The sequence below is a fragment of the Thecamonas trahens genome, assembly GCF_000142905.1.
Source record: "Thecamonas trahens ATCC 50062 unplaced genomic scaffold supercont1.34, whole genome shotgun sequence".
NCBI classification, from domain to species: Eukaryota; order Apusomonadida; family Apusomonadidae; genus Thecamonas; species Thecamonas trahens.
The window spans coordinates 151,926-173,463 of NW_013657646.1; the positions used below are offsets into that span (position 1 = coordinate 151,926).

Genomic DNA, 21,538 nt, shown 5'->3' on the forward strand with positions numbered 1-21,538 from the left:
GCTAAGGAATGAAATACATTTACCCGCGAGGCAGGCGTGAGCGGTTGTGGGCAAAGCGGAGCTCCGGTGAGAGCTTGCGCTGCTGGTAGCGCTTCTGAGAGCGCTGCCGGGCAGCGAGTGCGGCGGCGGCGCCTGATCCTGAACCCGGTGACGAGCCGGTCCGAGCGCCCGACTCGTCCGAGCTTGGAGAGCTGGTGTTGTTGCGGATGCGCTTGCGGACGCGTGAGCGGCGGCCGCGCGGGCGGGCGCTGGAGTGCGACGGCGGCGCAACCGGCGGCGACGGCTCGGTCTTACGCCGCGACCGCAGCCGGTCGCGAATTCGCTGCTTGCGCTGGTCACGAATCGTCCGTTCCTGTGACGAGAGCAGCGCTTTAGGCCTTGCCGAGCTCGACGACGTCGGCCGTGAAGCTGGCGGCGGTGAGTGCCGGAGCGCAAGGTCGGCAGACATCGCCTCCATCCGCAAGATCTCGCGCATCATACCCTGGTACTCGTCGGACGAGATGACCTGTCCGCCAGTCATTGCAGCCACTTCTGCGAACTCAGTAGCGCCAGCGCCAGCGGCTGTTCCGGTACTGGCACGCGGCTGTGCATCGCCGGCGTCATCGGCATCGGACGAGTCGGACGCAGACCCAGGACGGGGTGAGGTTGAGGACTGCGTCGATGGCGCGGTAACCGGCAGTGGCGGGAGTGTGGGTGGGTGGCGGCGGTGCGGCCGTGGCGGAACGCGCGGGGCAGGGGCGATCTGCGGCGCCAGTGCCGCAAGACGCTCCGACGATGCTGTCGTTGTCGATGACGACGAGCCGGTCGACGCCACCGAAGTTGCCGACACGGTCCGCTGGAGCGGCGCAAGCGGGGCGGCCCGCAGCGGCTGGGCCACCGGCGGCCGCGCCGACGGCGACGACGGCAGCTTTAGCGACGACGACGACGATGAGCCTGCGCCTATTGAGTGAACAGAGGCAGATGGCGCCATCCGTACTGTCGAGTCCGAGCCCGAGTCCGACGCATACTCGGAAGACCACCAAGAGCCGCCAGACTCGACGCCGCCATCCGTGTCTGTGTCAGCGTGCTTGGCGTTTGGCATGCGAGCCTTTTGCTTCAACTGGCTGACGCGCCCGACGGCCCGGGCAGCGACTTGCTCGACTTCGACATCATACGGCGAGTCGCTGTCGGGCGCAGTGGCTGCGGCAACAAGGCCGGCGGCCGAAGGCGAGAGAACCAGATTGTCAACATCAATAGAGAGCTCAAGAGGCGACCGCGACCGCGACCGCGACCGCGACCGCGACCGCGACAACGAGGCCGATCGCGATTGGGCCTCGAGTGACTTGGCAGCGGCAACCGTCTCGTGGCCTTGGTCGCACAGGAGCGGAAGAAGCGGCGGAAGCGCGTCAAGGGCCGCATGTAGAGGATCGTCGGCGTCCGACGACGACGACGAGCTATTGTGGAGGAGGCCGGACATACCCGATGGCTCGAGGGCGGCGGCACCCGGGTCGTCCCAGCCATGGTCGGCCAGGACCCGTGACTGTGCAGCAATGAGCGCGTTCTTAAAGGTGAGCTCGGCGCGTAGTTGGCGGATGAGGAGCTGCGAACGCGAGGCCGAGGCATCGGGACCAGACGAGGCCTTGGTGCGAAGGGTGATGTTCTCTGCCTCGAGGAGGCGGACCTGCTGCTCAAGCTCAACAATGTCAAGGGCGCGACCAGACTCGCCGGCGGAGAACATGTCGACGACGGCCGACGCGTGGACGTCACACTTGTCGAGCTCGGTCTGCAGGGCGGCACGGGTGACAAGGAGCTTGGCGGCACGGGCCGAGGCGGCGTCGCCGGCAGTGCGCGCAGCGACTACGTGAGGCGGGAGCGCGGCCGGCGAGTTGACCGACTTGTGCGGCGAATGAGCGGCGTAGTGCGAGAGAGTTACCTGGGCGCGGAGCTGAGTCGCCTGAGCGACGGCGACAGCCTCATCGATGCGGGCCAGCTTGGCAGCGAGCTCGCGGCGGCGGAGAAAGTTGGAGCGGAGCGCAGATCGGGCCTGGCGGAGGGCTGTGCGGTTGGAAAAGCCGGCCGGTCCACCACCGGGCGGCGCCGTGGCCGGGCGGGCCGGCTCCGAGTGCTCCGACGTGCGCATTGGCGAGGCAACAGTGCGGAGCTGGTCCTGCAGCGAAGCAACCTGGGCACGGAGCTCGTCGATGACGTCGTTGAGCTGGGTGACTCTGTAGTCGACGGCGTGGGTGTTCCGGACCGGTCGGGTGCGGATAGTGGAGACACGCGCGGCGTACTTGAGCGTGTTGAGCGTCTCCTCGTAGGCGGCGGCGGTCGGAGCCACGTTGGCAATCATGACAGTCTGCGAGTTTCCACCGAGCGAGTCCTTGAGCAAGCGGGTGAGCTTCGAGTCGCGGTAGTTGATAAATGGGGTTCGCGGGCGGGCGGCGGTGGCGGCGTCAGCGAGGGCGTTGATGCAGTTGCCGAGAGCAAGGAGAGAGCGGTTGATGTTGGCGCCTTCAACCTTGCGCAGGCCCGAGTTGCGGGTCGCTGCCGCGCGCTCCGAGCCGGCCAGGTCGATGAGCGAGAGCTTGGCGGTGACAACCGAGTCTGCGACGACAGTCTTGGTGACAAAAACCTGGAGGATGGCGTGGGAGCGCGAGGAGACGAGGTTTGCAGCGGTTGGTTCGGTCGTTCGCATGGCCGAGCCGCGAGCAACAAGCTCCATGCCCTGCTCGAGCGAGGTGAACGGGTGGTAAGTGAGGCCCGAGACGACCAGAGCTCCGGCCCTGTCCTCGCGAAGCTCGAGTGGCTCCGACTCGGGGTTGAGCAAGTCGATGACCGACTCGTTGTAGATCTCCATGTAGGCGATGGCGAGGTCAAAGGCCGACGCGTCGAGGCCTTCGGAGGCAGTAGCCGTGGCAGCCGCGGCGAGGACGGCGGCGAGAGTGCGCGGGATGAGGCCGGCACCGCGGCCGCGGGTGGCATACTCGGCGCCGTCATCAGAGGCGCCGAGCATGGTGTAAGTCTTGCCTGCGCCAGTGGCGCCGTATGCAAAGACGCAGCCGTTGAAGCCGTCGAGAACAGCGTCCAGCAGCGGTGAGACAGCCAGCTCAAAGACCTCGTCCTGTGAGGCATAGGCCGAGCAGACGGCGTCATAGGCAAAGACCTTGGAGCGCGAGTTGGAGGCAGCCGACGACGGACGTGACGGTGGCGAGGCCACAGGCGACTGCGATCGCGGAACCGAGGCATCTCGCGCCTGCCGCGGCAACGACAGTGGGTCCACCAGCTCCACCATGTTCTGCGAGCGAGCCACCGAGACCACCACCTGGGCTTGTCGCGCCTCTTCCGACGCCGACACCGGCCGGGGTCTCACAATGACCTTGATAGCCTTGTCACCAGGAGGCTCTGGCGAGGTGGCGTCCGCCATAGCGGTATAGAGGGAGAGGAAGAGGGGAAGGAGGGGGGGGGGGGGGGGGGGAGGGGGAGGGGGGTACAGGGTGAAGTGGAGGAAGCCTTCTGTCGTCGTCGCCACAAGTCACCACCGCACGCGTCGGCTGTCTGACGTGGTTGTTCGTGTTCGGTGGTCGACAAAGTGGCAAGGCCACACGGGAGTTTCGGCTGGTAGTGTGACAAATGGTTGCGGTGTGACGGTCAGTTACGCCTTTCACGACCTTTCTCTGACGTTGGTGGACGTTGGTAGACGGCTGGTTGGTGGGTAGAGAGAGCAAGGACTTGGTTGTAGACTCAGCTGCAAGTCGGTAGGAGGGTATAATGGCTGACAGAGGTGATGACAGAGGTGGCAGACAGAAAGGTGGGGGCTGGGGCGGGGACGTGGGTGGCTCGCCGGAGCGGGTTGGGGAAGGGTCGCCGGGGAGCGAAGGCATGGAACACGAGGACCTGCTGACGCGGCTGCTGGACAAGCTGACGGCCGAGGGCAACGAGAGCGCAGGCTCGCGGGCCAAAGTGGCGGCGCGGATCAAGGAGATGTGGGCGTCCAAGGGCAAGCCGTTCATTTCAGACAAGGTGGCGCGGGTGAATGACCGGGTGGCGCGCGGGCGTGGTGCGTGGCGCAAGGTGGTGACGGGCAAGGAGGATGTGAGGATCCGCGACCACATCCGGGAGCGGATCAGAACACCTAAGGCGGTGCGGATGAAGGACAAGCTCTCGTTCCTGCTGGGCATTCTGGTGGGCATCATCCTCACCGAGTACGTCATGATCCTGTACCCAGTGCTGTTTGGCGCTTGGTTCGCGCTCATCATGCCGGCGCTCTGCGTGGCGCGGTACGTCATGTACGCAAAGCTCAACTGGCACCTCTTCCTTATGGACTTTTGCTACGTGGTGCAGGCGCTGTGCCTGATCTCTGTGTGGACGCCCGCGTCTGCTACCGAATGGCATGCCGCCATCTTTACGCTCGCCAACGGCCCGCTCCTCTGGGCCATTCCCACCTGGCGGTGCTCGATGGTCTTCCACTCGCTGGACAAGGTCACCTCGGTCTTTATCCACGCCTTTCCGGCCATGCTCACCTTTACCCTCCACTGGTACCCTGCGGTGCCCGAGGGCGTGAGTCTGGCGACGGCGGCAACGACGCAGTGGGCCGAGTACAACACCATGGCGTCGCACTTTCACGCACCCATCTCGTTTGTGGGCTGGTTTGTCATGCCGATGGCCATCTACCTTGTGTGGCAAGTTCTGTACTACTACAAGACCGAGGTCCGCGACCGGTCCAAGTTCGAGGCCGACAAGACGCTGACGACCTCGCTGCGCTGGCTCTCGGCCGACGACAAGAACCCGATGCACAAGTTGGTGCTCTCGCTCCTGCGGCGCATCGGCGTCATGGGACCGACCGAGAAGTTTGATGCCTCGACAGTCAAGACCAAGGTCATCTTTATGGCCACGCAGTTTGTGTACACCGTCATCACCATCTTGCCCATTCCGATCATCTACTCTTCTGTCCATCTGCACATTGCGCTCCTCGTCGCACTCCTAGGCGTCTCGCTCTGGAACGGTGCCAACTTTTACTTTGACGTCTTCTCGCGGCGATACGAGGCCAAGTTTGCCGACGGGCGCCACAACGTGTCCAGCGCAATTGGCATCGATCCGCCGGCGGTGCTTGCCGGCTCGCCGCCGGCGTCGCCGGTTACACCAGTCTCGCCATCGTTGCCGAAGCGGGACTGACGGCGACGTGGCTTGCTCCTCCTATTGGCTATGGCGAGAGGAGCTTGATTGAAACGCGCTACATCTTCATCCGTGTTTTACCGGCACAGCCTTACTTTCTGCCCTTCTTGCCCCTCTTCCCGCCCTTGCCCTTCTTCTTTCCCTTGCCCGAGGCAGCGGCCTCGCTCTCGGCGACGGCAAGGTCCTCGGTGCCGGCGATGGTGAGCGAGTACTCTCCAGAGGTGCACTTGTCGAGGGCAGCAACAAGACCATCCAGGTCGCCCGGGAGAAGGCCGATGGAGACGACGCAGCCGTCGGCAGTGTAGTCTGTATGGCCGACCTGGGCGTGGCCGTGGAGGACGCCGAGCGCCGCGCCCATCTTGGCATGGGAAAGGGTGACGGTGGCCTCGAGCTCGGCCTTCTTGAGCGGAATGATGGGGCGAAGCTTCTTGATGACGCCGTTGACTTGGTCCTCGGCCGAGGTGTCCATGTCGAGCCGGACCTTGGCCTCGACGAGCGCGTTCTCGATGCGGACAAGCGGATGCGGCGACATCGACTTGGGGTCAACAAAGTGCTTGTGGATGAAAGCGACCACCGCCCGATGGACCTCATCCATCTTGGCCTTGCGGTCGGCAGCGTTGAGCATGACCTCGCCCTCGTCCAGAATCAGCCGCGCCACATCCATCTCGGTCTCGAGGCCAAACGCATCCTGCAGCTCGGAGAGCGCCACCGTCTCGCCCTTGGACGAGTTCCGGAAGACCTGCTCGACAGCGAGGCACGAGTCGAGCGCCACCGCTCCGTCACGATACCCATTGATGGTGTTCGGGTGGGTGAGCACTTCGTACGTCGCCTTACCCTTCTTGATCCGCACTGCTTGGAAGTTGGCTGCCATACTGGGTGTGAGTCGAGTATTGCCACCGGACGTGTCTGAGGCGACCGGCTGGCGTCGTGTGGCCACGAATGTCTCCTCAAAAGGCCATTCATCGTTTGGTGTCGCGTTGCAAGGCAACCGACTGACTGCCCTCGTGACTGGCGGCTGGCGGCTGGCACTTGACGACCTTTTTCAGGCGACATGTTCCACTTTGACGACCCGCACGACGACGATCCGCAGCCGATGGAGCTATCGGCGTTGGCCGCAGCCATGCCGCCACCAGTGGCCGGCCTGCCGCCGCCGCCGTCGTCGTCGCCGGCGGCTGTGAGCGCTGCGAGGGCTGGAGGGCGGAAGGCCGGGAGCGGGAACGAGTGCGGCGGTGATCGCGATCGCGATCGTGATCGCGATCGCGGTCGCGATCGCGCTGGCGATGCCAAAGACCACGCGGCTGTCGAGGCGGGGCAGACCAAGCTCGAGGACGGCGACTCGGATGCACCACCAGAGATGCGCGATGTGCTTGCGCACCAGGCATTTCTGGACCAGGCCCACGGTTTGTCGACGGCGATCGCGTCGTCGATGGCAAAGGCCACCCACCTCGTGTACGAGCTGGAGGCGCTCAACACCGACATGATGTTTGAGCTTTACGATCCGATCCGGGCACACTCGCTGGCGCGCTCCAGGGCGACCACACTGGCAGCCATTGCCGCCGTCGATGCTGGTGACGATCGCCGGGGCCGGAGCCTCGGTTCGCGCGCCCGCAGCGGATGATGCGGTGACGCCGAGAACGATTTTCTTCTTTTCCTTCCGACGGCTTGTTCCCTGCCTGCGGCAGCACTCGGCTTGGCGCCACTTCGGCACGAGGGTCACCGGTGACCAGCCCGCCCACCACCTCACCCGGCCACCACCTTTGCCACCCGTCGCAAGCACACCATAGAGACAGAGAGGATTGGTAGAGAGACGGCCATGTCGCACGCCAAGTTCATGAAGCGAAAGGGTAGGTTGGGGGAGGAGGGAGGGAGGGACAGGAGGAGGGCGGGAGGAGGGCGACAACGACTCACGTCAGGATGTGTGATGGCGAATGCGATGGCACTCGAGAGTGCAGTCAAGGCTGGGCGGATGGAGCTGGACCCGCGCGAGATGACGCTGCTGGTGCACTACACGGTAGAGGCGACGGTGCTTGGTGAGGATGGCGAGGAGATCGAGTCGCGGACATCGGACAACATCAAGCGGATCAGGCTGACGTCGCTGACGGCCAACTCGAACATCAAGCAGCTTGCGTCGGAGATTGTGGAAAAGTGCAAGCTCATCCATCCGTCCAAGGTGGGTGAGGTGGAAGAGCTGCTGCTGCAGCTGCAGGAGCGGGCGGCCGACGCCACGTCGTACTACGCGCGGCAGCAGGCGCTGACCAAGATGTCAGACCCGGCGCTGTCACCACCACGGGCACGGGCGTCGGCATCGAGTGGAGCGTCGATGCGCGAGCTCGAAGGCTACATTGAGCAGCTGTACGAGGCGCCCGAGGCGCAGGTGGCGGCGACAGCGTCGATCCTGCAGCTGGCACAGGATGAGGAGGGCAACCTTGAGCGGCTGGTCAAGAACGAGACACTGCTGCTGGCGCTCTCGCGAGTGCTCAAGGAGGCTGCAGCCGGCTCACAGGGCTCGATGGAGCTGACGGCCAACGTAGTTCAGTTCTTCTTTGAGCTCTCCAAGTACTCGCAGTTCCACGATGTCATTGCCGACTATCAGGTCGGCCGTGCGGCGCTTCGAGTGATCGAGACGGAGAGCAAGCGGCACGGGGCATGGCTCGCCAAGCTGCGGGCCAAGGAGGAGGCAGCCGGAGCGCCCGACGCGTCAGAGCGTGTGCGGGCCGGGCTCGACAAGCAGCTTAAGATTGTGCGCGAGAAGGAGGCGCGGCAGGAGCGGCTGCTCTTTGTTTCACTCCACCTCTTGCTCAACATTGCCGAGTCGACCGAGGTCGAGAAAAAGCTCCGCAAGAAAGCGATCTGCAAGTTTCTTGTCGCCATGCTCGAACGGCGCAACCTCGAGCTGCTCATTCTTGTCTCGACTTTTCTCAAAAAGCTCTCGATCTACCAGGAGAACAAGGACGACATGAAGAAGCTAGGCGTTGTGGAGAAGCTGGCGCCGCTGATGGCGGCCAAGAACAACGCGCTGCTGGCGTCGATCCTCGACCTGCTCATCAACCTCTCGTTCGACAAGGAACATGCCCACGCCATGATCAAGTACGGGCTCATGGGCCGGCTGGCCGAGCTTGTGCGCGAGCCGGCGTTCTCGGACCGTGCGCTGCGGGTCCTCTACCACATGTCTGTTCACGACGAGGCCAAGGCCGCGTTTGGCTACGCCGTTGTCGGCCTCATCCGCACCATCATTGTGGAGGAAGAGGAGCGGTACTTGCCGCTCGAGGTCATGGCGCTGGGCGTGAACCTCACGCTCTGCCGTAAGACGGCGATGATGCTGTGCGAGGACGGCGGGCTTGAGCTTTACATTCGGCGGGTGCTGGCGACGGGCGACCCGGTGCTGATGAAGTTTGTGGCCAACCTGGCGACGCATGACGGCGACTTTAAGATGATGTTCCTTGACTACATCGACGAGATTGTGCAGCTGGCCAAGGACTCGAGCGGCTCGCCCGAGTTCCAAGTCGAGGCGCTTGCACTCCTCGGGGCGCTGGCCATTCCCAACTTTAACTACGCGCGGCTTCTCGAGGAGTATGGCCTGCTCGAGTTTGCCGAGCCGCTGCTGGACGTCTCACGGGTCGACGACGACATTGCACTGCAAGCTGTGGTCTTTATCGGCACCGTGGCGGTCGATCCAAACACCGCCGACGCCATTGCAGCGACCGGCATCATTCCCGAGCTCATGCACCTCATGTCGGCGCGGCAGGAGGACGATGCCTTTGTCCTCCACATCACGTACGCCTTTTACTTTTTCGCCCTCAACGAGGCGACCCGTCGGGTCTTTATGGACCAGGCCCACTCGGTAGCGTACATGATCGACCTGCTTCAAGATCGCAACGTGCAGGTCCGCCGCTTGGCGGCAGCCGTTCTCGACATTGTCGTCGAGCACGACCCGAGCTCCGCCGCAGAGATCCAGCGGATGAAGTTCCAGGCCCACAACGCCGAGTGGCTCGATGCCATGGCCGGCGGCAGCGGAGCCGGTATTGCCACTGCCCATTACGTCGACGAGCCTGACGACCGCGGCCGGATGGGCGCGCTCCTCGACTCGTCTTCACTCCTCATGGACGAGGCCGGCGAGTACGGGCGCGAGTACAACCACGACGACGGCTACGGCTACGGCCGCGAAGGCTTTGATCCGCTAATGGACGAGATGTACGGCAACGACGAGTTCCCGTCCGACTCGTACGACTACCGCGATGACGGAGGTGCCATTTATCTGTAACATGCTGGCGAGAAGAAAGAGCGGAGGAACGAGTGGAGATAGCCGTGGAACTCGGGCGGTCAGAGCGAGCAAACGCCACGTTGCAGTTGGTTGGAGCGGCTGGGTGGCGTCGCCGGGCCAGCGACCGAGTCGACCAACAGGGCGGGAAAGAAGGAGGGGTTGCTACTTGTCTGCAACACTCTGCAGGGCGAGATGCAGAGCAGAGTTGTGTGCATGGTGTTGGGCTGGGCGGTGGTGCTGGCGGTGCTGGCGGCGTGTGGAGGGACGGTGGGCGCAGCGTCGGTGGAGGGCGGGGATGGCGGGGCCGGCGCGGGCGCTGGGGCCGGGGCTGGGGCTGGGGACGGAGATGGCAGCGTGGTGGCGGGAGGCGTGGGAACGTCGTCGCGGGAGGCGCAGTTTAAGCACGCATATGCGCTCATCCACTACGAGGGGACCAAGCTCGACGCCGAGTACCTGCTCGGGGCTCGTGTGCTGATCGCGTCGCTGCTGGAGGCCAAGCCCGAGGCCGATGTGGTTGTGCTGGTGTCTGAGAATGTGACACCCGAGACGGTGGCGGTGCTGGAGGCGACGGGTGCGCGGCTCAAGTTTGTGCCCAACATCCCCAATCCGTACAAGCACACCAACGCTGGCGAGGGCGAGGGCGCCGGGGTGGGCGATGGGACGGTGCCTGCGGCCGAGGCTGCGTCGTACAAGGCGCACTTTGAGCACTCGCTCAATAAGCTCCACTTGTGGAACATGGTCGAGTACGAGCGGGTCATCTACATGGACGAGGACTCGATCTGCCTGCGCAACATGGACGAGCTGTTCCAGTGCGGTCACTTTTGCGCCGCGTTCCAGAACCCGGTCAACTTCCACACGGGCATGCTTGTGGTCAAGCCGGACAAGGCTGTGTTTGACGACATGATTGCTTCGCTTGGCTCGGGTATGCTCTCCTATGATGGCGGCGACCAGGGCTTTTTTGTCTCCTACTTTGCCGAGCTCATCGCCGCCCCGCTCTTTGACCGCAACGCTGTGCCCGAGTCGGGCAAGTTCGAGGTGCCCATGATGCGACTGGACATTGTGTACACCATGAACCACATCTACTTTTACGAGAAGATGTCTTTCAAGCTGTACCGGTCGTCCAAGTACCCCGAGCTCAAGACGGCGGCCGTGCCGGCGTTTTCCATGACGTATCCGATCGCGCAGCCGTTCAAGCCGTGGAACTGGGTCCCGTACTGGTACATGGACATCCACTGGGTGTGGCTTTCGTTCCGGGAGACGCTTGACGACAACACGCCGGTGGAGAACATGCTGCGGCTTGCCGCCGGCGTCCTCATTCCGTGGTTTGGCTATGACTATGCGGTGGCCAAGTACGGCGCGCGGGTGTTTGCTGGCTCGTCGCCGCTGCGGCTGCGGGCCAAGCTGAGTGCGGTGGCGAGCCGGATTGGGCTGCGTCCGTTGGTCTGGCTCTGCATGCTTGGCGTGGTGATAGTGATGAAGCTCGCGGACGGACTCATTCCGTCGACGACCTATCCGATGTGGGCGTGGACCATGTACGTGTGCTTCCACCTTGTTTGGTTCCGGCTGCAGGTGGACTCGCTGGCGCGGGCGGCGTCGGGCAACGCGGCGGCGTTCAACCCGCGCGGCCTGCTGCCCATTGCCGGCCTTGCCGTCCTGACGCTGTATGTGAGCATGACGGTCCGATTCCCCGAGTTTCTCTCCAAGCTCGGCTTTACCATGGTCATGGTCATGGTCATCGGCGAGCGTCATGCCGCCGCGCTGCGGGCCCAGCTTGAGCACCTGCCTGGCGGGACTGCTGCGCGCGCCGCTGACGAGCGGGCTGCGTTCAAGCCTGCTGCGGAGGACGGCCTGCTCCCTGGCTATCTCTCTGCCTAGAGCTGTAGGATAATGAATTTACTGGCCAGAGATCAGGAGCGAGCAGCGCGGGCGCGGCGACGCGCCATGTACTCGTCGTACAGATCGTCGACGAGGTCGAGGTCGGCGCCAGCAGCCTTGGCCTTGGCAATGTCGTCCTTGAGAGTGGCAATTGAGGCGTCGAGGTCGGCGTCAGAGATGTGGTTGAAGCGCGAAAAGTCCTCGGGCTCGGACGAGGACGACGGGGACGACGACGAAGAGGATGAGGAGTCGGAAAATCCCGAGCCCGAGTTCGAGTCCGACTCGGTGGTGTAGGAAAACGGGCGCGGATACTCAAAGTACTCGTTGTTGTCGGCAAACGAGATGGAGCGGTTGAGGGCTGATGGCGACGGCGGGTCTTCGGTCGTCGAGTCGAGCTGGATGAGCTCGGCGGCTTTGTGGGGAGGCACCTGTGTCTCGTGTGCAGGAGTGGCAGCTTTGGCAGCGACCTCGGCCTCGTCGTCGTCGGACGGCCAGAGGCTGTCGAGCTCGGCAACTAGGGCGATGGCGTCGGCGGCGAGCTCGTCGGTGTTGGACAGTGGGCGAGGGGTGGCAAAGGCGGCGGCGCCGTCAGCTTGGTCAATCTCCTCGAGGTAGTTGGACGGGACAAGGCCGCGGGCGCCATTGGGCGTGCTCGCGTCCCACCAGTTGCCCTCTGTGACGTGGATGCGAAAGATGGTGCCTTTGGCAAAGTCGAGACGACGAGGGTTGGGATCAGAAAAGTCGTGAGAAGCGCTGGCGTACGTTGGCGAGTGGGCAACACCGTCGTCGACGGCAGTTCCGTTTTCGCTGGCCTCTGCAGCCGACGATGGCAAGTCGTTGTTGTCGCTGTTGGTGACGGGTTGGGTAGTCGCCACGGCGGCCTCAGCGACGACGGGCTCGACGACAGCGGGATCAGCCGTGTCCACCGCGAACGTCGACGCCGAGTCGTCGTCGCTGGAGGTGGCGGATCCGGTCGCGACCACGGGCACCACAGCCGGCTCGGCAGCTGCTGCCGCCTCGTCCTCAGAATCTGTTGACACCGAATCGTCGTCGCTCGAGGAGGCTGGTTCGACGGCGGCCGTAGGCACTACAACAGCTGCAGCTGTCTCGTTCTCAGCAACTGCCGGCGCCGAATCGTTGTCGCTGGTAGATGCGACTACGACGGGCTCAACGACAGCGGGATCAGCCTCGTCCTCGGAATCTGTCGACGCCGAATCGCTGTCGCTGGAGGTGGCGGGCTCGATGGTTGCCGCAGGCACTACAACGGCTATAGCTGTCTCGTTCTCCGCAACTGCCGGCGCCGAGTCATCGTCGCTGGAGGTGGCAAGCTCGGCGGTTACTGCATGCACAGCGGCGTCCCCACGACGGGTTCAACGACAGCGGGGTCAGCCTCGTCCTCCGCAACTGCCGGCGCCGAGTCTTCAACGTCACTGGAGGTGGCGGGCTCCACGGCCACTGGCACAGCAGCGACCGCCACGACGGGCTCGACAACCGCGACATCGGCCTCATCTTCCGCAACTGTTGACGCTGAATCATCGTCGCTGGAGGTGGCAAGCTCGGCGGTTACTGCATGAACAGCGGCGTCCGCCACGACGGGTTCAACGACAGCGGATTCAGCCTCGTCCTCCGCAACCGTCGATGCCGAGTCATCGTCGCTGGCAGATGCGACTACGACGGGTTCAACGACAGCGGGGTCATCCTCGTCCTCCGCAACTGTCGATGCCGAGTTATCGTCGCTGGAGGTGGCGGACTCCACGGCCACTGGCACAGCAGCGACCGCCACGACGGGCTCGACAACCGCGACATCGGCCTCATCTTCCGCAACTGTTGACGCTGAATCATCGTCGCTGGAGGTGGCAAGCTCGGCGGTTACTGCATGAACAGCGGCGTCCGCCACGACGGGTTCAACGACAGCGGATTCAGCCGTGTCCTCCGCAACCGTCGATGCCGAGACATTGTCGCTGGCAGATGCGACTACGACGGATTCAACGACAGCGGGGTCAGCCTCGTCCTCCGTAACTGTCGTCGCCGAGTCATCGTCGCTGGCAGATGCGACTACGACGGGTTCAACGACAGCGGGGTCAGCCTCATCTTCCGCAACTGTCGACGCCGAATCGTCGTCAACAGCGGCGTCCGCCACGACGGGTTCAACGACAGCGGATTCAGCCTCGTCCTCCGCAACTGTCGATGCCGAGTCATCATCGCTGGCAGATGCGACTACGACGGGTTCAACAACAGCGGGGTCAGCCTCGTCCTCCGCAACTGCCGGCGCCGAGGCTTCAACGTCGCTGGAGGGGGCTCCACGGCCACTGGCACAGCAGCGTCCGCAACGACGGGCTCGACAACCTCCGCAACTGTTGACGCTGAATCATCGTCGCTGGAGGTGGCAAGCTCGACGGTTGCTGCATGCACAGCGGCGTCCGCCGCGACGGGTTCGACAACAGCGGGGTCAGCCTCGTCTTCGGCAACCGTCGACACCGAGTCTTCGTCAGAGAACACCATCGCAGAAGATTCAACTCCAGCAGGAGCCTCGAGCTCCTCATCGGGTGCTGCCACGATCTCTTGGAACATCGCACCCGAGTCGTTGAGCGAGTGCGCCGCATCATCTTCTCCCCCGCTCTCCAGCAGGTCGGCGACTGCGTCGTCGACAACTGCAGACTCGGTGTCGCTTTCCGACCCGCGCACTTGCGCGTGGAAAAGCCTGGCGCCGTCAGCAGCGTCGATGATCTGCACAAAGTTGGACGGCAGGAGGCCGATGTCGCCGAGCACTGTCCGAGCCTCCCACCAGTTACCGCGCGCCTGAAGCACCTCCAGAATCTCGCCCGCCTCAAAGTCCAGACGCCGCGGGTTGTCATCCTCGAACCGATGCAGCGCTTGCACATATCGGGGCTCCTTGGGTTTGGGCTTGGGCTCGGGCTCAGCCTCAACCTTTGCCTCAGCTTCGGCCTTGGGCTCGGGCTCAGCCTCAACCTTTGCCTCAGCTTCGGCCTTGAGCTCGGGCTCGGTCTCGTGGGGCACTCTCATCTCCGCAACAGCAACATCCGGTGGCGGCGGTGCATCGCCACTTGCGTGCGCAGCCAGCTCGGGTGCTGACGCATCGAGCTGCTCCAAACTGGCTTGTGGAGGCGGCGGAGCTTGAAAGTTGGATAGATCAAAGGCGTCGATGTCAAGGACGTGAATGTCGTCCGCGTCTGACAGCGAAAACACTGGAGGGGCAGGCGCAGCCTCGAGGAGCTCGGCAGCCTCTTGAACAGTGTCCGGGCTGTTTGGAGTTGTCGGTCCAGGCGGGTCAGTCACCACCGGCGGCGCCGGGCACTCGAGCACAAAGTTCGACGGGATAAGGCCCTCGGCGCCGTCTTCGTTCATGGCGTGCCACCAGTTCGACGACTGCTCCAGCACGTACAGCACCTCGCCGGCCTCAAAGTCGAGTCGATGAACAGACGGGTCGGCGTATCCGCACAGCGCCTGCACAAGCATAATGGCGTCGTCCTTGGTGTACCGTGATGTCCGCTTGGGCACCTTGGGCGCTGTAGGTGCCGTCTCGCTGGCCGCCCGCGACCGTGTGTGAATATCAGCCTCGACTTCAGCCGCAGCCTCAGCCTCAGCCCCGGTGGCATCTGCTGCGGTCGCTACCGCAGCAGGTGCAGCAGCCTCGACCTCGGATTCGATGTAGAACTCATCCTCCAGCTCGGTCGCATCGTCGCCAGAGGCTCCGGTCTCTGCCAGGGCGTCAACGCTAGCATCAGCAGCATCGACGGCGCTGCTCTCGACATCGGCGCTGTTGGCAGCAGAAGTCGGCGAGACTGCAGCCACGGCCTGGGTCACAGCAGCAGGCTGTGCGGAGAGAGGGGCAGAGAGTGCACATACGTAGTTGGACGGGACTAGACCCTCGGATCCGTGGGTGTTGCGGGCAATCCACCACTTACCACTGTCATCGAGTACATGCAGCGGCTCGCCTTCGACAAAGTCAAGGTGCATCGGGTTGAGATCGGCAAAGTCAAAGAGTGCGCGGGTGTTGGGAGCAAATGGCTCGGGCTCGGCCGCGGGCAAAGGGGCGGGCTCGGGCTCGGCCACAGCATCGACAAACAAAGTCTCGGCCTCGCTTGCAGCGGCGATTTCACGCTCCTCAGACGTTGGCTCAAGCTCAGGCTCGAGACTCGACCATTCGTCGAGTGAAGTCGCCATCGCAAGCGCCGACAGTGACGGCAGCGGCGAGGCAGCGACCTCGGCAACCCGAGCCGGTGAGAGCGCAAAAGTAGATGCTTTCGAGTGGGTCGACGGCGACGCTGAGCCGCGGACAGGCGCAAGCTCAATACGCGCCGGAGGGCTGTAGTCTGCCAAGCCCAGCGGCTCCGGCGTCGCCTCTGCCGGAGCTGCAGAAGAGACGGGAGACGCCCATGTCGAGAGCGTGGGCGCATGGCCGACGCCAAGGCCCGAGAGCTCCATCTGCAGTGGAGCAACGTCAACTTGCGGGGGCGAAACCGTTGATGCGCGAACCTCACGCTCGTACGAAGTCAACTCGCGCAAGCCGCCGTCACCAGCCAGTGTCGGCGGGGCGTCGCCGTTCCAGTCCATAAGCGGTACAGAGCTAGCGCGGGCGTCGTCGGTCATCAGACGGTGGCGCGGCGGGAAGATCGAGGAGGGCGCACCAGTACGGGCAAGTGCCGGTGCCGGGACATCAAGATCCGAGAGCGCCAACGCAACCGCAGCGCGCGGTGGAGGAGCCAGGGGCGGCGAGGCCAGCGGCCGCGACGGCGAGAGCAGGGGTGAATCATGCTCTGCAAAAGAGACCCGCGCACGGCGCAGCGAGTGGACCCGCGGCGACGAGCGGGGATACGGCGGGGAGCCGCGATGGTCCGGCGACAATCGCAGCGACGAGCGCTGCTGGTCGGGCTCCAACGGCAGCGAGCGTGGGCGGGGTGGCGGAGAGGAGCGGAGACGGAGAAGTGGGTCGGGCATGTGGCGGGAAGAAGGGCCGGAGGCATAGACGGGCGCATGCTGCGGAGGCGGACGGAGTGGGTGCGGCAGTGGTGAGGCGCCCAAGCGAGGCGGGCTTGGCGGACGGGTGGCCCGGGCCGGGTCGGCGCCAACAACGTGCGCCGGCGCAGCAGCAGCAGGCTGCCAGCGGCCATGGCCCAGGACGGGGCGACGAGCAAAGAGGTTGGCACGGGAGGCTGCCGAGGCCTGCCGAGCCAGTGTAAGTGACTCGGCTGCAGCTGCCATGGTCGCAACCGGTGACGAGCTCCGGGACCGGGGCGGGTGGTACATGCCGCGGCGGCTGCTGCTGGCAAAGCGAGGTGGTGTCAGCTAGCGCGCGCTCGCCGGCGGGAGCCCCCCTGACTGCAGGCTACGAATCCGGGATGTGATGCCATGGGCATGGGTAGGGAATCACCACATGGCAGGGGCGAATAGCTGTGGGTAGAGAGACGAAGAGGGGGGGGGGGGGGGCAGGCAGCTGTCGGACCACCGAGATCGTGACTCGGACACGACAGCAGGGTGCGATACGAGTCAGCGATGCTGATGTGGTGGTAGTACACCGCACAGCACGTTGCCGTCTTCGATGGAGATGGCAGCGGGCCAGGCCGGGTGGCAATGGCTGCCGAAGTGTGTGCGATGTGTGCAGTGTGTGCTGTCGAGTTGGTGACAGCACCACTTCTCGCGTTACAGGTGACAAGGAAGCGAGGGCATGGCGTCGCCTGAGAGTATGGGCAGCGCCATGGAGGCGAGCATGGAGGCACGGACGGGGCGGACGCTGGACGAGTGGGTGGCGACGGTGGTGGGCTCTGGGGTGGATGAGCTGGACCAGAAGGCCGTCCGCAAGTGGCTGAGGGAGGTCCATGACGTGCCGCTCAACAGCCAGTGGGCCATTGCCCGCGCTGCGGCCAAGCAGGCCGGCTGGATCGAGCCCGATGTCGAGGGCTATGCTGCCAAGCAGTACTCGGGCGCCAAGAGCACCCTGCGCCCGATCTACGACCGCGTCCGCGATGTGGTACTCAGCGCGGGCAAGGCCGTGACCGCTGCCGGCCGGTCGACGTACATCCCGTTCACCCACAACCGCCAGTTTGCGGCGGTGAAGGCTGCAAGCCGGAGCAGGGTCGATCTCGGCCTCCGCTTCACTGATCCGCCCGAGAGCGAATTGCTCTCCACGGCCACGCCAATCGGGCAGACGACTCACAAGATAGGCCTCAAGTCGGTGGACGACGTGACGCCCGAGGTTGTGGAACTGGTGGTTGCAGCCTACGAGCAGAACTGAGGCAGCGAATGTGTGTGTGTCATCTCACCGGAGCTGTTTTCAGTGCGAGTGAGTAAACCCATTTAGAGACCGGCGTAGCAAGAGGGAAAAGCCGAGCTCCCTTTGAGCGGGATAGAGTCCGTCATGAGAAAGCAACAACACATCGACGTAATTCATCCGAATAGCTTGGGACAGCACTTAAGTGGCTGTCTATCTACTTCCACGTCGTGGAACAGGACTTTAGTGTCCACGGTTTAGCAGACCGGCCCTTCTCCACCCTCCTTGCTCCCTCAATGGGCTCAGGAGGACTAACGCGGGGCAACATTTCCTTCCTTCTATCTTTCTCTACCTAATTAATCCCCTTGCTGTCCCCATCCCCATCCTCCCAATCCCTCCTCCATCCTCCCTAATCTCAACCCTCATCTTGTCCATTATCGCCGCCGTCATCGTCGTCAGCGTCGGTCTCGCAGCCTGTCGCCTGGATCTGCTCTGCCCATCAACACCGTGTCCTCCATCTGCAACTCTGCAACTCCTCCCTTGTCTGATGACAAATCCCCCCCCACACACATACACTATCCTTCCTTCTGCTTATCTTGTATTTCCTCCGTAGCCGATATCCGCCCTCCGATGCACTAAATACACATCAATACACATCGCCGTCTTCCTCTCTTCTCCTCTCCTCCTTCTCTTCTCCTCCTTCTCTTCCCATTGCCAAACATAGCAATAACAACGACATCCAGACCAGTGCACCATCTATGCCATTCCCTCCACCAGCATGTCGGGTGATGCTTACTATGGCACCACCATCTGATCTCTTTTTCTCTGATCATCCCTGCCCTCTCGGGGCTCGCCTTTAAATCTCCGTCCCTCCAGCCTCCATCGCCCCATCTCGCCCCCTCACACCACCCTTCCACCCCTCCCCTACCCCCCTACACTCTCCTCACCTCCATTCACTCCCTTCCACTCTCTAGCATCCCCATCACATCTCCGACCATCACTGCTACCGCCCGCAAAAATCCGCCAACGTCACCCCCCCCTCATCCACATCACCCTCGTCCTACCAAGCAAGGGTGCCCTCTTCCACACCACGTGCTCCTTACCCTCAACCATCTGCCACCCTCTCCACCACCTCGCACCGATCCCTCTTCCCCAGTTGCGATCGGCCCGAATCGCCCCCCCCCCCCCCCACCCACTCCCGCGTTCAGCCATTGATCACGTCGGGCGACCGGCGAGTCGCATTGTGCCGGCACCCGCCAGCGCCGTAGGGGCGAGGCCACCCGACGCTGTACAGGCCACGCGCCCCCCTTCGAACCGGCCCACCCCCCTCACGCGTCTGCCCCTGCCAGTACCCACTCCCCTGGAGACCTCTGCCCGCCCCCCCGCCCCGTCCTCTGCCCGCCCTCGGCCATGTCCGACGCGCGGCTGGCGGCGGCCATGGCGCCGGAAAAGTCACTCCGCTCGCGACGGGTCGACCTCGACGTCAAGATGAAGATCCGGCGCGAGGAGGACAAGGACGACGGCAAGAGCGCGTTCAAGCGGGCACGGCCGCAGCTGAAGACAGGAATGGAGAGTCTAGAAGAGCGCGAGGTCCACATCAAGAAGGCCATCGAGCAGCAGGCGGCTGGCGCAGCGTCGACGGTGGCCATCCCCATCCCGCAGATCCGGGAGGTCCCGCCCGAGCGGCTCGCAGGCCCACCATTTGAGCTGCCGGACACATACCTGCGGCTGACGGTGCCGGCGTGGAACGATCCCGACTGCGGTGTGCTGTACGACATGGACGCCGACGACCTCGAGTGGCTCAACGCCCACAACGCCAAGAACCGTCGCATCTCCGAAGACGACTTTGAGGCGCTCATTGACCGGCTGGAGAAGGCCACTAACTTTAACGTGGTGCCTGTCGAGCTCTCAGCCATCACTCTGCCGCCGACGGTCTCGGAAAAGACCGGATCGATCATCCGCGAGTACTGGATGGCCAAGCGGGTGCGGCTGGACAAACCGCTGCTGCGGCCGTTTTGGCCGCCGCCCGACCACGACAACTCGGATCCGCATCTTGCCTTCCGCCCGCTCTCGCGCACCTACTCGCGCCGAAAGAAGCCCAACGACATGACATCGTACAAGAAGCTCTGCCAGCTGAAGAAGGAGTTTGAGACCGTCATGGAGCTGCTCCAGGAGGTCTTTACCCGCGAGGAGACGAAACGCGACCTGGCCGCCCTCCGCATCGAGATCTTTGAGCAGCTGCGGAAGGAAGACAAGAGCGGAAACAAGTTCAAGCTGCAGCTGGACCTCCCGCCGCCGCCGCGCCCGCGCCCGGCGCCCAAGGCTGCCGCCGACCCGGCCGCGTCGGCGTCGGCGCCAACGTCAGCTGCCGCCGAAGCCACTACGCCGGCGGTGCTGGACCCGACCCGCCCCGCGCGCTCGCAGTCGACGGCCAACAAGGCATACACGACGCTGCTACAGCGCGCCAAGCTCGACGACGTGCTTGCCGAGTCGGACGACGACACCGAGATCGAGACTCTGGCCTCGCACCTCGAGTCTGTCCCGCTCCCAATCATCAACCGCATCGGCATCCGCTGCTTGTACATGGACCCTGCGTCGCATGTGCGGATGCCCAACGCACATGCCTTTGAAGCTGCGCCTCCGACCTCGTTCCTTGCCGAGAGCGTGCCCGCGTCGTCGGCGCCCGGGCCGCCCGCGATCGGCGCCGGCGGCTACCCGACCCGAGTCATCCGCGGCGTCGCGCCTGAGGGCTCGCGCCCGCGCAAGTTCCGGGCTGTCCGGCGCATTGGTCGTGGCGGCCGCATCCTCTACGACCGGGTCCTGCCGTCGCTCTCGGACTCGGACTCGGACTCGGACGGCGAGCCGGACAGCGTGAGCGAGTTTGTCGGCTGGCCGTCGTCCCCGCTCGGCACCAAGCGCAAGCGGGCGGCGTCGCGGCATGCGTCACCGGAGCCGTCGCCTTCACCGCTCATTCCAGCCCACCCAACGCTCTTCTCGCGGCCGGTCACTCGCACCTCGCTCTACCTCGACGCGCTCAACAAGTGGTCGCACAGCAGCACCGAGTCAGAGCTTGCCGGCGGCGAGGCCCAAGCCGCGCTCGACCAGCTGCGCGCGGTCGGCCCGCCGTCGCGGCTCGCCGAGTACGTGCACTTGGCGCAGCGGATCACCTCGCTCAAGACCATGCAGCTTGGGCCCATGGCCGAGCATCTCGGCTATCGCTCGTATGACGCCTCGCTCGACCTCTCCGCCATGCGTGCGGCTCTGGACTTTGACTGCGAGCAAGACGCCGCGGGACCGTCGCTGAACGAGTCACGGCTGCGCAAGGGCGCCGACCGGGCCGCCGAAGCGGCTATGACTAAGCCGCCGCCGGTTGTCATACCGGGCGCGGTTGCATAAACACCTGTGGCCTTGGTCTTGAGCGCTACATGCACGACAGCTGCTGGCCCGAAGCAAAGTACAAAGCAATGACAGCTTTAATTACCAAAAAATCACTAGTCCAAACGAGTTGTCCGGCGTAGTCCAACGGCTAGGATATTAGCTTTTCAATTTATGATAAGCACGCTAAGGATCCGGGTTCGATTCCCGGCGCTGGAGTATATTATTTTTTGCACCTTTCCCGACCCTCCTTTCCATCTTCCCTATCATGCCTTGCTCTCTCCCGTGCGCAATGGCATTGGCCATCCAGAGTGCTGCGCACTGCCTATGCGCCCATGATGCGGCGGTAAGACAGGAAGTAGGCGCACGCGCTGGCATGGGATGTTCAATCTGGTGTGTTGAGTGCCGTTTTTTGCCAATCGCCCCGCCGCCGCCGTCGCTCGCGCTTGCACTGCAGTGGAGCGTGACTACGAGGCCGAGCTCTGTCACCGCACTCACAGACCATGCTCGAGACACCTACGGTTGGGTCGTACCTTGCCGGTGCGGTGGTCATGGTTGTCGGCGTCATCCTTCCGCTGGCTTACATTGTGGCCAAGCACCGCGGCCTGGCGTGGAAGCCGAGCGACTGAGCGCCGTGGCGGTGCGGG

The 21,538-nt window shown here is 64.1% G+C and overlaps 7 protein-coding genes and 1 non-coding gene across 8 annotated transcripts; 5 read left to right on the top strand and 3 right to left on the bottom strand.

Moving 5' to 3' along the window:
• Positions 1–19: 19 nt before the first annotated feature.
• Positions 20–3,403, bottom strand: AMSG_07287 (uncharacterized protein; the record flags this gene model as incomplete). Its single annotated transcript, XM_013900754.1, has 3 exons — positions 20–505; positions 725–3,274; positions 3,350–3,403. 3 exons carry the CDS (start codon positions 3,401–3,403, stop codon positions 20–22), a joined length of 3,090 nt encoding a protein of 1,029 aa, XP_013756208.1.
• A 241-nt stretch (positions 3,404–3,644) lies between these two features.
• On the top strand, positions 3,645–5,220 carry AMSG_07288 (uncharacterized protein). The gene has a single exon (XM_013900755.1). The coding sequence runs from the start codon at positions 3,748–3,750 to the stop codon at positions 5,149–5,151; it is 1,404 nt and encodes a 467-aa protein (XP_013756209.1). The 5' UTR covers positions 3,645–3,747; the 3' UTR covers positions 5,152–5,220.
• Positions 5,221–5,242: 22 nt separating this feature from the next.
• On the bottom strand, positions 5,243–6,022 carry AMSG_07289 (shwachman-Bodian-Diamond syndrome protein; the record flags this gene model as incomplete). Its single annotated transcript, XM_013900756.1, has 1 exon — positions 5,243–6,022. One exon carries the CDS (start codon positions 6,020–6,022, stop codon positions 5,243–5,245), a length of 780 nt encoding a protein of 259 aa, XP_013756210.1.
• Positions 6,023–6,964: 942 nt separating this feature from the next.
• AMSG_07291 (kinesin-associated protein 3) lies at positions 6,965–11,321 on the top strand (the record flags this gene model as incomplete). Its single annotated transcript, XM_013900757.1, has 3 exons — positions 6,965–6,995; positions 7,104–9,395; positions 9,675–11,321. The coding sequence occupies 3 exons, from the start codon at positions 6,965–6,967 to the stop codon at positions 11,285–11,287; spliced, it is 3,936 nt and encodes a 1,311-aa protein (XP_013756211.1). The 3' UTR covers positions 11,288–11,321.
• On the bottom strand, positions 11,295–16,510 carry AMSG_12063 (uncharacterized protein; the record flags this gene model as incomplete). Its single annotated transcript, XM_013900848.1, has 4 exons — positions 11,295–12,601; positions 12,628–13,575; positions 13,650–15,121; positions 15,155–16,510. 4 exons carry the CDS (start codon positions 16,508–16,510, stop codon positions 11,320–11,322), a joined length of 5,058 nt encoding a protein of 1,685 aa, XP_013756302.1. The 3' UTR covers positions 11,295–11,319.
• A 436-nt stretch (positions 16,511–16,946) lies between these two features.
• AMSG_07294 (uncharacterized protein) lies at positions 16,947–17,613 on the top strand. The gene has a single exon (XM_013900758.1). It carries the CDS (start codon positions 16,974–16,976, stop codon positions 17,538–17,540), a length of 567 nt encoding a protein of 188 aa, XP_013756212.1. The 5' UTR covers positions 16,947–16,973; the 3' UTR covers positions 17,541–17,613.
• Positions 17,614–18,926: 1,313 nt separating this feature from the next.
• On the top strand, positions 18,927–21,520 carry AMSG_07295 (uncharacterized protein; the record flags this gene model as incomplete). The annotated part of the gene is made up of 2 exons (XM_013900759.1): positions 18,927–20,903; positions 21,392–21,520. 2 exons carry the CDS (start codon positions 18,927–18,929, stop codon positions 21,518–21,520), a joined length of 2,106 nt encoding a protein of 701 aa, XP_013756213.1.
• On the top strand, positions 21,025–21,110 carry AMSG_20041. Its single transcript has one exon. It is a non-coding gene; the product is annotated as a tRNA-Glu (tRNA).
• Positions 21,521–21,538: the final 18 nt, after the last annotated feature.